The sequence below is a fragment of the Staurois parvus genome, unplaced genomic scaffold (genome assembly GCF_062004578.1).
Source record: "Staurois parvus isolate SC_StPar_1 unplaced genomic scaffold, SC_StPar_1.0 ptg000422l, whole genome shotgun sequence".
Taxonomy (NCBI): domain Eukaryota; kingdom Metazoa; phylum Chordata; class Amphibia; order Anura; family Ranidae; genus Staurois; species Staurois parvus.
Window position 1 is genome coordinate 11557672 of NW_028318218.1, and position 15138 is coordinate 11572809.

General features: G+C 46.6%; 1 protein-coding gene across 1 annotated transcript in view; it reads right to left on the minus strand.

The window, feature by feature from the left end:
- CERS5 (ceramide synthase 5) overlaps window positions 1–15138 on the minus strand; it is a 110490-nt gene that overhangs the window by 41563 nt on the left and 53789 nt on the right. The window contains exons 5-6 of the mRNA XM_089687251.1: window positions 13446–13496; window positions 9594–9686 (exon numbers count right to left, since the gene is read on the minus strand). Coding sequence (XP_089543377.1) covers window positions 9594–9686; window positions 13446–13496 — 144 coding nt within the window. The remainder of the gene's footprint in view (window positions 1–9593; window positions 9687–13445; window positions 13497–15138) is intronic.

Below are 15138 nucleotides of genomic sequence, written 5' to 3' on the forward strand. Positions count from 1 at the left end.
GCTGATAACCGGCAAATGTCAGAGGACGGATCAGTACCAATCATCAGAGCACAGATGATCAGTGCCCAGCAGTGCCACCCACCTGTGCCCATCAGTGCCACCCGTCAGTGCCCACCATCATTGCATATCAGTGCAGCATCATCAGTGCCGCCTATCAGCAACCATCAAGGCAGCCTATCAGCGCAGCCCATCGGTGCAACCTATCAGTGCAGCCCATCAGTGCAACCTCATGAACGCACATTAGTGAAGGAGAAAAATTACCTGTTTGCAAAAGTTTATAATAGAAACAAAGGAAAACGTTTCTTTTTTTAAAAAATATTTTGCTCTTTTGTTTATAGCGCAAAAAATAAAACATCCAGTGGTGAGTAAATACCACCAGAAGAAAGCTCTATTTGTTTGAAAGAATGATAAAAATTTCATATGGGTACAGTGTTGTATGACCGCACAATTGTCAAAGTGCGACAGCGCTGAAAGCTAAAACTTGGCCTGGGGATGAAGGGGGTATAAGTGCCCGGTAGGCAAATGATTAATGAATAATTAGATTCACCTGTAGTTGAATTCTTGTTAATTAGGATTTTGTTGTCTAAAATTTACTTTGCTCCTAAGACTTTCACTGGGGTGTATTCATTTTTGCAACACTGTCTTGAATGAATTTGTTAGGAAAAATACTTTGTGTGTGCAATTAACAAATCTTGTTTGCAATCAATGGCCCATATTTGTGGGGGTATTTTGTAGTATAGTGTCCCCTAGAGATGTTGATTCTAAAAGGATATATACAGTTGTGGCCAAAATTATTCAACCCCCACTGAAATTGAGTGTTTTGGCCAGTTTGACATTGCTTTTGATCATTCAGTCATCTTGCTTACATTTACATTAAAGAGGCACTTGTAGGTCAGACAAATATAACATAACAGTTATAATGAAATAACCACAAATGTCTTTTCTGTGCTCACAGCATTATCAGTTTTATTCAACCCCCAAGTGACATTCAATCTTAGTACTTAGTACAGCATCCTTTTACAGTTATAACAGCTTTTAAACGTGAAGCATAGCTTGACACAAGTGTCTTGCAGCGATCTACGGGTATCTTCGCCCATTCTTCATGGGCAAAGGCCTCCAGTTCAGTCACATTCTTAGGCTTGCGCACTGCAACTGCTTTCTTTAAGTCCCACCAGAGGTTCTCAATCGGATTTAAGTCTGGTGACTGCGATGGCCACTCCAAAATGTTCCAGCCTTTCCTCTGCAACCATGCTCTAGTGGACTTGGAGGTATGCTTGGGATCATTGTCCTGTTGAAAGGTCCAACGTCTCCCAAGCCTCAGGTGTGTGACGGACTGCATCACGTTTCCATCCAATATCTCCTGGTACTGAAGAGAATTCATGGTACCTTGCACACGCTGAAGCTTCCCTGTACCTGCAGAAGCAAAACAGCCCCAAAGCATGATTGACCCTCCACCATGCTTCACAGTAGGCAAGGTGTTCTTTTCATCATAGGCCTTGTTCTTCCTCCTCCAAACATAGCGTTGATCCATGGGCCCAAACAGTTCTAATTTTGTTTCATCAGTCCACAGAACACTATCCCACAACTTTTGTGGTTTGTCCACATGGCTTTTGGCATACTGCAGTCGACTCTTCTTATTCTTTGGAGACAGCAAGGGGGTACGCCTGGGAGTTCTGGCACGGAGGCCTTCATTACGCAGTGTGCGTCTTATTGTCTGGGCTGAAACTTCTGTACCCACATCTGACAAATCTTTTCTCAGTTCCTCAGCAGTCACACGGGGACTTCTCTCCACTCTACGCTTCAGGTAGCGCACAGCAGTCGAAGTCAGCATCTTCTTTCTGCCACGACCAGGTAGCGTTTCAACAGTGCCCTTTGCCTTGAATTTGCGAATGATGCTTCCTAAGGTGTCTCTTGGTATGTTTAACATCTTTGCAATCTTCTTATAGCCATTGCCCTTCCTGTGAAGAGAAATCACCTCTTCTCTTGTCTTCCTGGACCATTCTCTTGCCTTCACCATGTTTGTAACCACACCAGTAAATGTCTAGAAGGAGCTGAGTATCACAGTCATTTTAAAGCTGCCTAATTGGTGCTTATTATGCTTGATTGCTGCTCGGTGACATCCACAGGTGTTTTCAATACCTGATGGAAAGCACCTGTATGAACCTCTGTTCTTCAGAGTGGTAGTCTTTAAGGGGTTGAATAATTGTGGCAATGAAGAAACCACATAAGAACCATTTACTACTGTATTACATAAACAATTGATGTCATTTTAGTTGCATTTGGGTAGTTACAACGTCCTTGTAGGATTTGATTCTGAATACAATTCCAAATGTACACTATAGTCCCTAAACCCCTTTACAGCATTGGGGGTTGAATAATTTTGGCCACAACTGTATACACACACACATCCAGTTTTCTTTATCGTACAATATGGGACTCAGAGCAGGCTATTCATGACTATGTCCTAAAGCAATAAAGACATCTGAGGGGAGACACCATCCCTCAGGATCTATTCAGCCACCGGTAAAACAATGCGGCCAAAGCCAGAATCCTCTGCGGCTCCAACATCCACCTGGTAGAACCTTGTGAATGTGTGAACTGAAGATCATGTAGCAGCCAAGCAAACCTGAGCCACTGACGCTTGATGGCGGATTGCCCAATATGCCCCCACACTCCTGGTGGAGTGGACCTTACCTTTCAAACCATAGGCTTGAATGATCAATTGGCGGATCCAATGTGAAATAGTCACCTTGGATGCCGCCTGCAGCTTCCTAGGCCATTCCAGCAGCATGAACAGACCATCTGACCTCCTGACCAGTGCCCTCAGCTTAGCAAGAAGATCCTTATAGCACATACCACATCCAAGGTATGCAGAGATCTTTCTCTTGCTGACTGAGGTCTAGGAAAGAATGAAGGCAGAACAATGTCCTGATTGAGATGAAACTAGAAACCACACTTGGTAAAAAAAAAAAAAAGTTGGGTCACACCACCACCTTTTATTGATGCAAAACCAGAAATGGTTCTATGCAAGAAAGAGCTGCCAGCTTCGACACTGTTCTTGCAGAAGTGATTGCCACTAAAAACAAAACCTTTCGAGTCAACAGGACCAGAGGATTCTCCTTAATAGGTTCAAATGGTGGTTTCTGCAAAACCTCCAAAACCAAGTTCAAATCCCAAGGACACAAAGGTAACCTGACAGGAGGAGCAATACATGTATTAATCCTTCTAAAAAAGTGTGAACCAAAGAGTGAGATGCTACAGGCCTCTGGGAAAAAACAGGTAATGTTAAAAGCTGGCCCTTAATAGTACCAACAGTCAATTTCTTCTCCAACCCTGATTGAAGAAACAACAGAATCATACCAATTACATTTACGTGGGTGCCATTTCCAGATCTCACACCAGGAAATGTAAGCCTTCCAAGTTCTGTAATAAATGTTCCTAGTGACTACTTTTCTAGCACTCAACATAATGGGGTGATTGAATCCGATACCCCCCTGTCCTTCAGGATCTGAGTCTCAATAGCCGTGCTGTCAAATTTAGCGACCGTAAAGCTGGGTGCAATATAGTTCCTTGATCCAAAAGGACCACATCACCCACTGCCAGTTTCACTATGTCTGCGTACCAAGCCTTCTTGGGCCATGCCAGGGCAATCAGTTTCACCGGAACGGATTCCACCCGAATCCTGCATGAGAGACGTGGCAGCAGCTGAATCGGAAGAAATGCATAAATCAGAGAAAACTGGTTCCAAGGAATCACTAAGGCATCTACCCCTGCCGCACAAGGGTCCCTTACCCTGGACACAAAATGGTCAACCTTGTTGTTGAACCTGGATGCCAAAAGATCTACATCTGGGTAACCCCATCGCTGGCAGATTGTCGCAAAAACTTCGGGATGCAAAGCCCAATCCCCTGGAACCAATTGTCAGCTACTGAGATAGTCCACCTTGCAATTCTCTAAATCCGGAATGAATACTGCTGATAAACTTGAAACATATCTTTCTGCCAAGTTCAGAATGTAATTTACCTCCTCCTGAGCGCCTCTGCTCCTGGTACCACTCTGGTGGTTGATGTATGCTGTGGCATTGTCAGACTGAATTCTTACTGGCCAACTCTGAAGCCTGGAAGTCCAATACTCAGAGGCAAGCCATACTGTCCAAAGTTCCAGGACACTGATAGGAAGCATCCTCCCCCCGTGGAAGCCATGCTCCCTGACCTGTGGCCTCCTGCAGAACAGCCCCCCCAATCCGAGAGGCTAGTATCGGTGGTTACCATTTTCCATACCACTGCCTGAAAGGATCTCCCTTTCTCAAAATTCTGAGACATCAACCACAAATTCAGGTTTCGCAGTACCACTGGAAAAAAGAGATACGATAATCCAGGGCTGGAATCATTTTGTTCCAAACAGCCAGAATGCTTCTTTGCAGCGCATAAGGAACTGCCTCGAATGAAGGCACCATCTTTCCCAGCAACCTCATACAGAGGCAAACTGAAGGATACCTCTTGGCCTTTAAACTGCAGACCTGTTCTTTCAGGGCACAGCAATTTCCTGAAGGCAGAAACACCTTTGCTTTAACAGTGTCTACAACCATCCCCAAATATTCCAGGCTCTGTACTGGCTCCAAAACCGACTTCTAGACGCTGAGCACCCAGCCCAGTCATTTCAGGATGTGAACCATAAAAGCCACATCCTGCTTCAGATCTAGCATAGACTGACCCCAGAGCAACAGATTGTTTAGATATCCTATGATCGATATCCCCTGAGCTCTCAGCAGCACCAATACCACAGTGAGAACTTTTGTAAACACTCGAGGAGCTGTGGACAGACCAAAATTGCTATGAACTGAAAATTCTGAGCCCCTACTGCAAAAACGCAGAAATCTTTGATGAGCGAGAAATATTGGTATGTACAGGTAAGCATCCTTGATGGCGATTGATGCTAAAAAGTCTCCTTCCTGCAAAGCCACTATCGGCCTAACGCATTCCATACGAAAGGATCGGACATTTAGAAACCGGTCCAAAATAGGCCTCACATCCCCCATTTGGCTTTGAGACTGAACAGGTCTGAATAAAACCCATGACCTTTCGTCCACTGGAACCTTTGTGGTCATCTCTTGAGAAAATAGGTGGTTGAGCACATGTAAAAGCCTTCTTATCTTTGGATTTGTTGATACATTTGACCTTAGAAACCGGGGTGGGAGAAGAATCCGAAATTACAGTCTGTACCCTAAGGAAATTGTGGAAACTACCCACTTGTCTTGGATTACAGCCTTCCCCCCCACCCGAATGAGTGGGGTGCCCCTTCATAAGAAGGCAGATTTTGGATCCGCTTTGGCTAACCTTTGCACCCAGGGCCTCCTTGGGTTCTGAATCTGAGTCCTACCCCTGGAGACTGAGGCCTGTGTGCGGCAAAATGACGCCACCATAAAAGAAGGGCGCTTGGATTTCCTTTCAAAAAAGGGTAAAAGAGAACATTTTCCCCCAGAAATCTTCTGAATATACTTGTCTAAATCCTCCCCAAACAGTCTCTCCCCATCAAAGGGAAAACCTGCCAACAACTTCTTGCATGGCAGTTCTGCTGACCAACACTTCAGTCACAAAACCCTGCGCGCATTTGTACTGATAAGAGGGCCATGCAAGAAATGTGCTGAATTGAATCCTTAAGAGCATCAAATCGCAAAACAAAGCACATGGAACATCGTCCTAATTCTCAACCAAATAATCCCCCTGCCCTGAAGACCTTCCAAGAAACCACTTGACACGGTCAGAAAGACTCTGGCAAATGCCAATAGCTGCCACTGCAGACTGTGTGGCAGAACCTGCCCAGGAAGAAAGAGGCCTTAAGGAGATTCCAGCTTATCTGCTGGATCCTTGAAGACCTGGACATTATCTACAGGACATATTAAAGACTTATTCAGGGATGAAACAGCCGCATCCACTACAGGCATACCCCATTTCTTAAAGTGTTACTAATCCTACAACAGAAAACCCAGTCTATATATACAGTAAAGCATGATGGTTATATTCACTGTGAAACCTAAGAGGTTAATCATCTGCATTGTGTAAAAATGCTATTTGATCCTGACTTGTCTGATCCTCCCCTTCTTCCAGTGTCTCCCTCTTATCTTCTGATAAGACATATCATGTGGAGACACACTGCACATGCTCAGTTTTATGTGTATTGCTAGAGAGGTTTTTTTTTTTTCTTGTGATCAGCACAGGGCCAATCAGCAATGTCCAGACAGAGGTCAGGGGTTCTGCATCCTCCTAGAGCAGAAAGAAAACTCCCCCCTACAAGCTTTAACCAGTGCTCTACTGGACACTGATTGAAGTCACAAGACTGCTCCAACTGCTGATGAGAAAAGGTATTTAGCAGTTTATTTTTTCTAAAACAATTGCATTTCCATGTAGTGTGTGTACTGTGGGAGATCAGATAAAGTGAATGCAGGGTCATGGGTTTAGTAACACTTTAACAAACATCTCTTCCATGGGATACAAAAAGGAAAACCATTTTGGCAGAACCAAAACCCTGTCTGGGTGATCCCTATCAGCATACATAATTTGTTCCAGAAGAGAATTTACTGGGAAGGCCTGAACCTCTGCGGAGGTTTCAAAGATCCCAGAGAGGAATAAATAACCTCAAAGTTTTCTGCTGGAGGTACCCTGAAACCAGTGTACCATGTCACGGAGGTACTGCAAAAATAACCTCTGTGATTGAGATGCAGAAATTGCCTGCTTCTCTTCAGGCTGTGACCCCTCCGATAGAGTTTCTACTGCTTGACCCTCCCCCAGTTCCTCATCCTCAGGTTTCACCCATTCCTGCTCCAGGATTGGTGGCTCTAGCGACGCGCAAAAAATTGTCCGATATTCACGCAGTTAGTGGGGCCAGCCCGTCAGACGTTTTTCACGGATCTTGTCATTTATTTTTATCAGTCATGCTGGAAAATCCACGAAAAACGGCAGTTTTCTTTGACATTGGTGGCGGCATCGGCAACGGGGCCGACCGATTTTTCGTTTATCGGCCAAAAATTCGTCCGATAAACAGCCCATCTATGGCCTGCCTAAGGCAGAAGCAAGATAGTCTTTGGTTACATATGCTGATGCAGAAGCACCAGCCACAATGCCAGACAACCGCAGTTGCTCAGCCTTCTCAGTTAACTCTGGCCTTTCAGGAGAGGATATCACAGAACTCCGACTAGGCTCCTCAGGACCCGACGGTGGTGCATTAGTGACCCTTCCTGCCGTGCCTCCCCCACTCCGCTTTCTGGAAGACATTACTTCATTAAGTGCTTTACCCTGTATGCCAAGAAAAGAGCAACACAGGGACCAATACAGCTATGCACTTTGTGTGGTAAACAAACACTCACTGAGACCGCTACTCCCTGCTTTCTGACTGACTGGCCTACTGTCCCCACCAAGGGGAGTACTCACATGCCCCCACCAAATAGCCTGCTCTGTGTCCCCACCACAGTGTCCAGGATGCCAGATAAAGAAACATGGCCAACTTCCGTTTCCAACCTCTACTGCGCATGATACTTGTGCGCATGCCCTGCGGCCAGCTGCACTTCCAGGCATTCTGCTCCCCCTAGTGGCCTCCAAAAAACAACACATGCAGACATAATGGCAGGTTCACAGCAAGCACTCCCCCTAGTAGTACCATAGCCCACTGCAGCAGAAATACACCTCCTTTCCCTCAAAAACCACAATTTGATTTTATGAAAGTACAGAGGCAGCTTACCAGTCCTGCTGTAGGTCCTGACTTCTGTCAGGTACCAACCTTCATCCATCACGGCGGGCTGTGTCATAGACCCTCAAGGACTCTGTCTCCTATTAAATGGGGCCACTGCCTCAGACCTGTACAGCACCCTACCAGAACAATGCCTTGGTCAGTCTCTACTGCACAGGGTTACACAGGGTCCAGCGCCATAAGGCTGCATTACAGGCAAAACCCCCAAGGATTCTTCTCTTTATCCAGTGAGGCTCATGTACCATCCATTTTGGCTAAGCAGCTTTCTGATTTGATCCAATTCCCCTGGAAACCCATCCAGACCTTAGGTATGCTCATTGGAGCACAAGCAACACTTTCAGTGACCATCCGCCTTACAGACACTAGTGAAAAACTGAAGTACTTCCTGTGTAGAAGGGGTTATATAAGGGGGGACTTCGTCTCTGATTGGTTGGCCGGTGTCCATTCACCCATAGGTGGTATATAACCCACATAGTCATGAAAAGTTTACTGTGTCCCGTGATGGACAAATAAATCATTTTTCTTTATTACAAGTTTCCATACATTTGCCTATATTTAGAGAAACTAGTTATAAATGCAAACACATCTCACCAGCAAGCTTTGCATTTATAAGAAACAGAACACCGTTATTGGCTAATGAAACTGGGAAGCCGCATGTCATTGTTATAAAAGCTTCTTTTGAGCAAGTTTTAAAACTGGTTAGATCACAAACTTTGCCTGTGGCAATAACTGTCCTGTAGCATTATTAAGCATCCTATTCTATGTATATTACATTGTTTATAGATACACAACCGGCATACTTTACCTTGGTTATAGCACAGAACAACGAAATTCAAGCTTTTATTAGAGACTGTCTAAATACAATTAAAGGACATGAGACTGAAGGCAAACAGGACTTGTGTCCCACTGGCTTCAATTAGAACTGAATAATACAGTAAATTTCCAGCATAAGACAAGTCTGACTGTAGAATTCTAGCACAAACCAGGAGATCCACATACCATCAAACCACACTGTGCAGCCATTGTGTACTAAACAATGTGTTAAGTGCTGTTCTCTATCTACTAGAACTTGAAGTCACTTCATATATGTGATGGCACAGATAACCTACCATAAAAAATAAACATGTCCCATTGCACAGTGTCTGCTTTGTCAGGGTGTGTATGGCCACTCTCGCCACAGCATTACCTACTGATGTACATCTCAATTCAATACTCATTTAAAAAAAAATATCTGCAGCAAATTATAACACTGCATCTGATTGTCACCTAATATCAGGAGCTTATCTAAGATTCCAGAGCGAAAATAAGTATGTGAAAGGCTGGCTTTGTGCTTAGCTACTATTGTCACCAATGAAAGTCATTTCTGCTTATCTCCCGTTAATTAGTGGTGGTATTTAACCTCCCCTCACCTTGAAAAGTGACCCATATTGGAACGTTTTTCTAGAGAGCGGTGAAAGGAAGTTTGCATTGCTGGAATGTGCCACAACTTTGAGCCAAGAATTCATCTTGTGGCTGCAGCCACATGGCCCCATTCACTTCCATGGTAGAGCACAGTGTGTTAGAATTGCTGTACCATGATGCAAAGCAGCACGACCAGGGCACCTTGTCTGCTTGTGCTTGTAAGTGGGTGGTGGGAAAAAATGCAAATCAATTGCCTGTTTTTACTTCCCTCAGGCCAATTGTGTGACAGGAACCTTAAAGAATACACTAGTGAGAATGAGATTCCTTTTACCATCACTCCTGCCTAGCAATTAGACCAAAATTCATAGAGTACATTTCTTTTAACATTCTACACTTGGAGTTTAAACATGAGAGAACACAATTACCATAATTATTGAAGAAAAGCTTACCTTTCGTTTGATATCTGTAAACTGGGAGAACATTAAAGACCAGTAAAAGGCCAGTTCCTGAATATAATAGTAGTACAAGCCCAACGTGAGAGGCTGAAAATGGAAAACAAATACATATGATAGATGTGCTGCCAATTAAATGTAAAAACATGTACCAGCAAATGCTCTAATATATTACATACAATTGTGTGCTGCCTGACACTAGGGAAAATGTTTTTCTAAAATTTGCAGCGTTTGTAACAGACCATAAAAAGTGTAGCATTACAAAACAAAGAGGGTCATATGTACTGACATGATAGCGCGCACACACGCACGCACACCCCACAACACCTCTCTATAGAAAAAAATACCAGGAAGTCAAGCTGGCTATACAATCCCCTTTAACCTCCTTTAATCAAGTCTGGACACTTTCACCCCCCTCCAGCCCAAGCCAGCTTTCAGCACTATCACACTATGAGTGACAATTACTCAGTCATGCAACAAAGCACTAATATGACATTTTTATTCTTTTTTTTTTTTTTTTTTGTAGACAGAGCTTTCTTTTGGTGGTATGTGATCACCACTGGATTTTTTTGATTTTTTTTGCTATATAAATTAAAATATACCGAAAATTTGAAAACAATTTTTTGCTTAGTTTTTGTAATAAAATTTTACAAATAGTTAAGTTTTCTACATTTTTTCGGTAAAAATAACCCAAAACAGTTCATATTTAGTCTGTGTGAAAGCCATAGAGACTACAAACTATGGGATCTATATTTGAAAATTGATCAGTTGAGATCTTAAAATGCCGGATGCTGGTATGGCATATGGCGGTGATCGGTACGCTGGTATGGGGCAGGGCGGTGATCGGGACGCTGGTATGGGGCAGGGCGGTGATCGGGACGCTGGTATGGGGCACGGCGGTGATCGGGACGCTGGTATGGGGCACGGCGGTGATCGGGACGCTGGTATGGGGCACGGCGGTGATCGGGACGCTGGTATGGGGGCAGGGCGGTGATCGGGACGCTGGTATGGGGCAGGGCGGTGATCGGGACGCTGGTATGGGGCAGGGCGGTGATCGGGAAGCTGGTATGGGGCAGGGCGGTGATCGGGACGCTGGTATGGGGCAGGGCGGTGATCGGGACGCTGGTATGGGGCAGGGCGGTGATCGGGACGCTGGTATGGGGCACGGCGGTGATCGGGACGCTGGTATGGGGCACGGCGGTGATCGGGACGCTGGTATGGGGCACGGCGGTGATCGGGACGCTGGTATGGGGCACGGCGGTGATCGGGACGCTGGTATGGGGCACGGCGGTGATCGGGACGCTGGTATGGGGCACGGCGGTGATCGGGACGCTGGTATGGGGCACGGCGGTGATCGGGACGCTGGTATGGGGCACGGCGGTGATCGGGACGCTGGTATGGGGCACGGCGGTGATCGGGACGCTGGTATGGGGCACGGCGGTGATCGGGACGCTGGTATGGGGCACGGCGGTGATCGGGACGCTGGTATGGGGCACGGCGGTGATCGGGACGCTGGTATGGGGCACGGCGGTGATCGGGACGCTGGTATGGGGCACGGCGGTGATCGGGACGCTGGTATGGGGCACGGCGGTGATCGGGACGCTGGTATGGGGCACGGCGGTGATCGGGACGCTGGTATGGGGCACGGCGGTGATCGGGACGCTGGTATGGGGCACGGCGGTGATCGGGACGCTGGTATGGGGCACGGCGGTGATCGGGACGCTGGTATGGGGCACGGCGGTGATCGGGACGCTGGTATGGGGCACGGCGGTGATCGGGACGCTGGTATGGGGCACGGCGGTGATCGGGACGCTGGTATGGGGCACGGCGGTGATCGGGACGCTGGTATGGGGCACGGCGGTGATCGGGACGCTGGTATGGGGCACGGCGGTGATCGGGACGCTGGTATGGGGCACGGCGGTGATCGGGACGCTGGTATGGGGCACGGCGGTGATCGGGACGCTGGTATGGGGCACGGCGGTGATCGGGACGCTGGTATGGGGCACGGCGGTGATCGGGACGCTGGTATGGGGCACGGCGGTGATCGGGACGCTGGTATGGGGCACGGCGGTGATCGGGACGCTGGTATGGGGCACGGCGGTGATCGGGACGCTGGTATGGGGCACGGCGGTGATCGGGACGCTGGTATGGGGCACGGCGGTGATCGGGACGCTGGTATGGGGCACGGCGGTGATCGGGACGCTGGTATGGGGCACGGCGGTGATCGGGACGCTGGTATGGGGCACGGCGGTGATCGGGACGCTGGTATGGGGCACGGCGGTGATCGGGACGCTGGTATGGGGCACGGCGGTGATCGGGACGCTGGTATGGGGCACGGCGGTGATCGGGACGCTGGTATGGGGCACGGCGGTGATCGGGACGCTGGTATGGGGCACGGCGGTGATCGGGACGCTGGTATGGGGCACGGCGGTGATCGGGACGCTGGTATGGGGCACGGCGGTGATCGGGACGCTGGTATGGGGCACGGCGGTGATCGGGACGTTGGTGTGGGGCACGGCGGTGATCGGGACGTTGGTGTGGGGCACGGCGGTGATTGGGACGTTGGTGTGGGGCACGGTGGTGATCGGGACGTTGGTATGGGGCACGGCGGTGATCGGGACCCTGGTATGGGGGTTTTTTGTGCGAACTGGGACAGGTGACAGGGCCTCTCTGCATTATTTATGTAAATACTGGGGCAGTGATCAGGGACACGGGCACTAAACTGGGGCACTGGGGTGGCTGGCACTGCAGTGAGTGGACAAGCAGCCTGACAGGTGTCAGTGTGAGAGCAGACAGAAGCGATCTTTACTTTCAGTTTCATTGTTCACTATGTGAGTGCTATGATTTGTCACAGCAGTCACATGGTAAAATATCACGTGATCACCCAAAAACAGTGGAAACGTGACCCGCTGTGCCTGAGCGGACACACCGATCACTGGGCTCCGAGGTGCATGCTCTGTGAACCGCACAGGAGACATCAATGCAGGCTGACATACAGGAATGTTAGCCTGCATCAGCACTGCTTCCCGTCTGCCGTCTATGTAGAATGGGCTGACGGGAAGAGGTTAAGATCCACCAAAAATTAAATCGCTATTAACCCAAAAAACAAAAACGTATTAAATTGCAGCTTACGAATTCTTAGATGTGGTGGCTGCATTCGTTTTTTTGGGGGTTTTTTATGCTTTTTTTTTCAGCAAGGAAACTGTCAAAACAAAATAGCAGTTAGAGGATTGTGAAAAATCATTTACCACTGACAGGGGTACTTACAGTAGTCAGCTTTGCTTCATGTAAAACCTTTGTCCCAGAAGGAAAAAATGTTGCCATATCAGCTTATAAGGCGTTTGCTTAAGTTCAGATTTAACTTGCAGGTAAAGTCCATCTAAATCTGCTAGTCTAATACTACTACAGTCCCCAGACTGACAATTCTGCTGTCCAAAGGCATCTGCTTTTCCACTTAGTCCAGAATACAGACAGCCTAAGACAGGAAGGTGAAATGAAGGGTAAAAAAAAAAAAAAAAAAGCCTAAAAAAGGAAAACAAATGCAGCCACCATATTTAAGGGTTCATACGCGGCTATATTTTACATTCTTGGTTTTGGGCCTATTACCACTTTAAGTAGTGCAAGGGCTTACCAGATTAGATTCAAATTGACTGGATGGCTAGATAGGTTCTGTGTTAAATCCAATGGAGACTATACAGAAATGGAACTGTACAGTTAAGTATGGTGAGCCTAATGATTCAGTTTTGAATTACTTTAAGCAACTTTTCTCCCCACTTGCTTTGACAAAATGTCACTGGGATATCTGATGTCCCAGGTCTACAAAACAGTCCTCAAACATGAAAACTATACCTGATATGGGTAATTGTACCAGCACTGTCGTGTATCCCATAACCACGGGGTCTGCAATGAATAACAAAAAAAAGTTACAATTAATTCACCCTATTGCCTTTATTACTTATAATCAAAAATTAGGACACAGTCAATCATTTTACATGAAAAACTCCAGTGGTCACTGCAGTTTCCAAAGAATATACAGGTTAACCTCAAATGCACTATGAAAAAATGGCTTTCTGCATTATACTGGCTTATTCTTAATTTTCCAATACATGCGGCATTTGGTGTGCTTTGATCTACATTGTTTCATTCAATTCAACTGCATCCTTCAAAAATTCAGCAAGCAAGCTTTTAGATTACTCTTTGCAGCCAGATTCAGTGAGCTTTTCAAGGAACTTCTAATAGGAGCTTCATCTTCATCTTCGGACAGGGCTTAAAATTTCGAGTCTAGACCTACTACCCAGGCACAAACCTTTCTCTCCACCAGTTGCCCCACCCAACCCCACCCCTGGCCTGCCCCCAACCACGCCCCCTTAAAGCTTATGAAATTACATTTTTCTTTAGAATAAAGAGTCCAAAATATAAAACTGTACACAGTAATGTAAATCCCAGCTCCCCTGTACTCCATTATAGTGATAGGACATGTATACAGTAATGTATATCCCCCCTCCCCTGTACTCCATTATAGTGATATGACATGTACACAGTAATGTATATCCCAGCTCCCCTGTACTCCATTATAGTGATATGACATGTATACAGTAATCATTACTGTATACATGTCATCACTATAATGGAGTACAGGGGAGCTGTGATATACATTACTGCAGTGGTTCTCAACCTGTGGGTCGCGACCCCTTTGGGGGTCGAACGACCCTTTCACAGGGGTCCCCTAAGACCATCAGAAAACACATTTCCGATGTGTAAAGAGCAGCTACTGTTTAGAAAGCAGCTGCTGTGTTGAAAGCAGCTACTGTGTTGAAAGCAGCAGTATTGGAGGTAACACAACACTCATGAATTATAATTACTGGGTAAATAACTGAGTAATGTATATCCCAGCTCCCCTGTACTCCATTATAGTGATATGACATGTATACAGTGCTTACTCCTTGAGTCCCCCGCGGCGGTGGAGAGGGTGTCTCCTCTCAGCGGAGGAGAGCGGACCTCTCCTGCACCTGTCACCTCAGCAGCGGTGCCGAAGAAGCCAGAAACCAGAACTCGGCTTCACAATGAGGCATTGTGAGCAGCAGCTGTTTCCATGCGGCAGCTACATCACAATTGACATTACAGGGACTGCCTATATGAGTATGCATAGAGCACCTGTCCATCCCTGTGCAGGTAACCATGGCCCTCCACATGTGCACAGTTAAGTACATCATTATGTGAATGAGATCTTAAGGGTCAGTTCACATCATGACTGAAGCTGAATCGATTCACATGCTGCTCTGTGTGGGGCGATTTCAAGCACATTCATTTTGAATGAGCGAAAAATCACACCGCACCAAAAGTAGTGCATGCAACCGGATCACATGGTACAAAATTAACATGCAAATCTCATGCAGGAAGGTGTGGGCAAACGCACTGCGTTTTAAATTAAATTAGTTATTAAATTTTTATTGACCTCCTTTGCAGATCGCAACAGCAGTGGATTTTGCACGTTCCTATGCAATTCAGATGCGGGCATGGTGTGAACCAGCCCTAAATATAT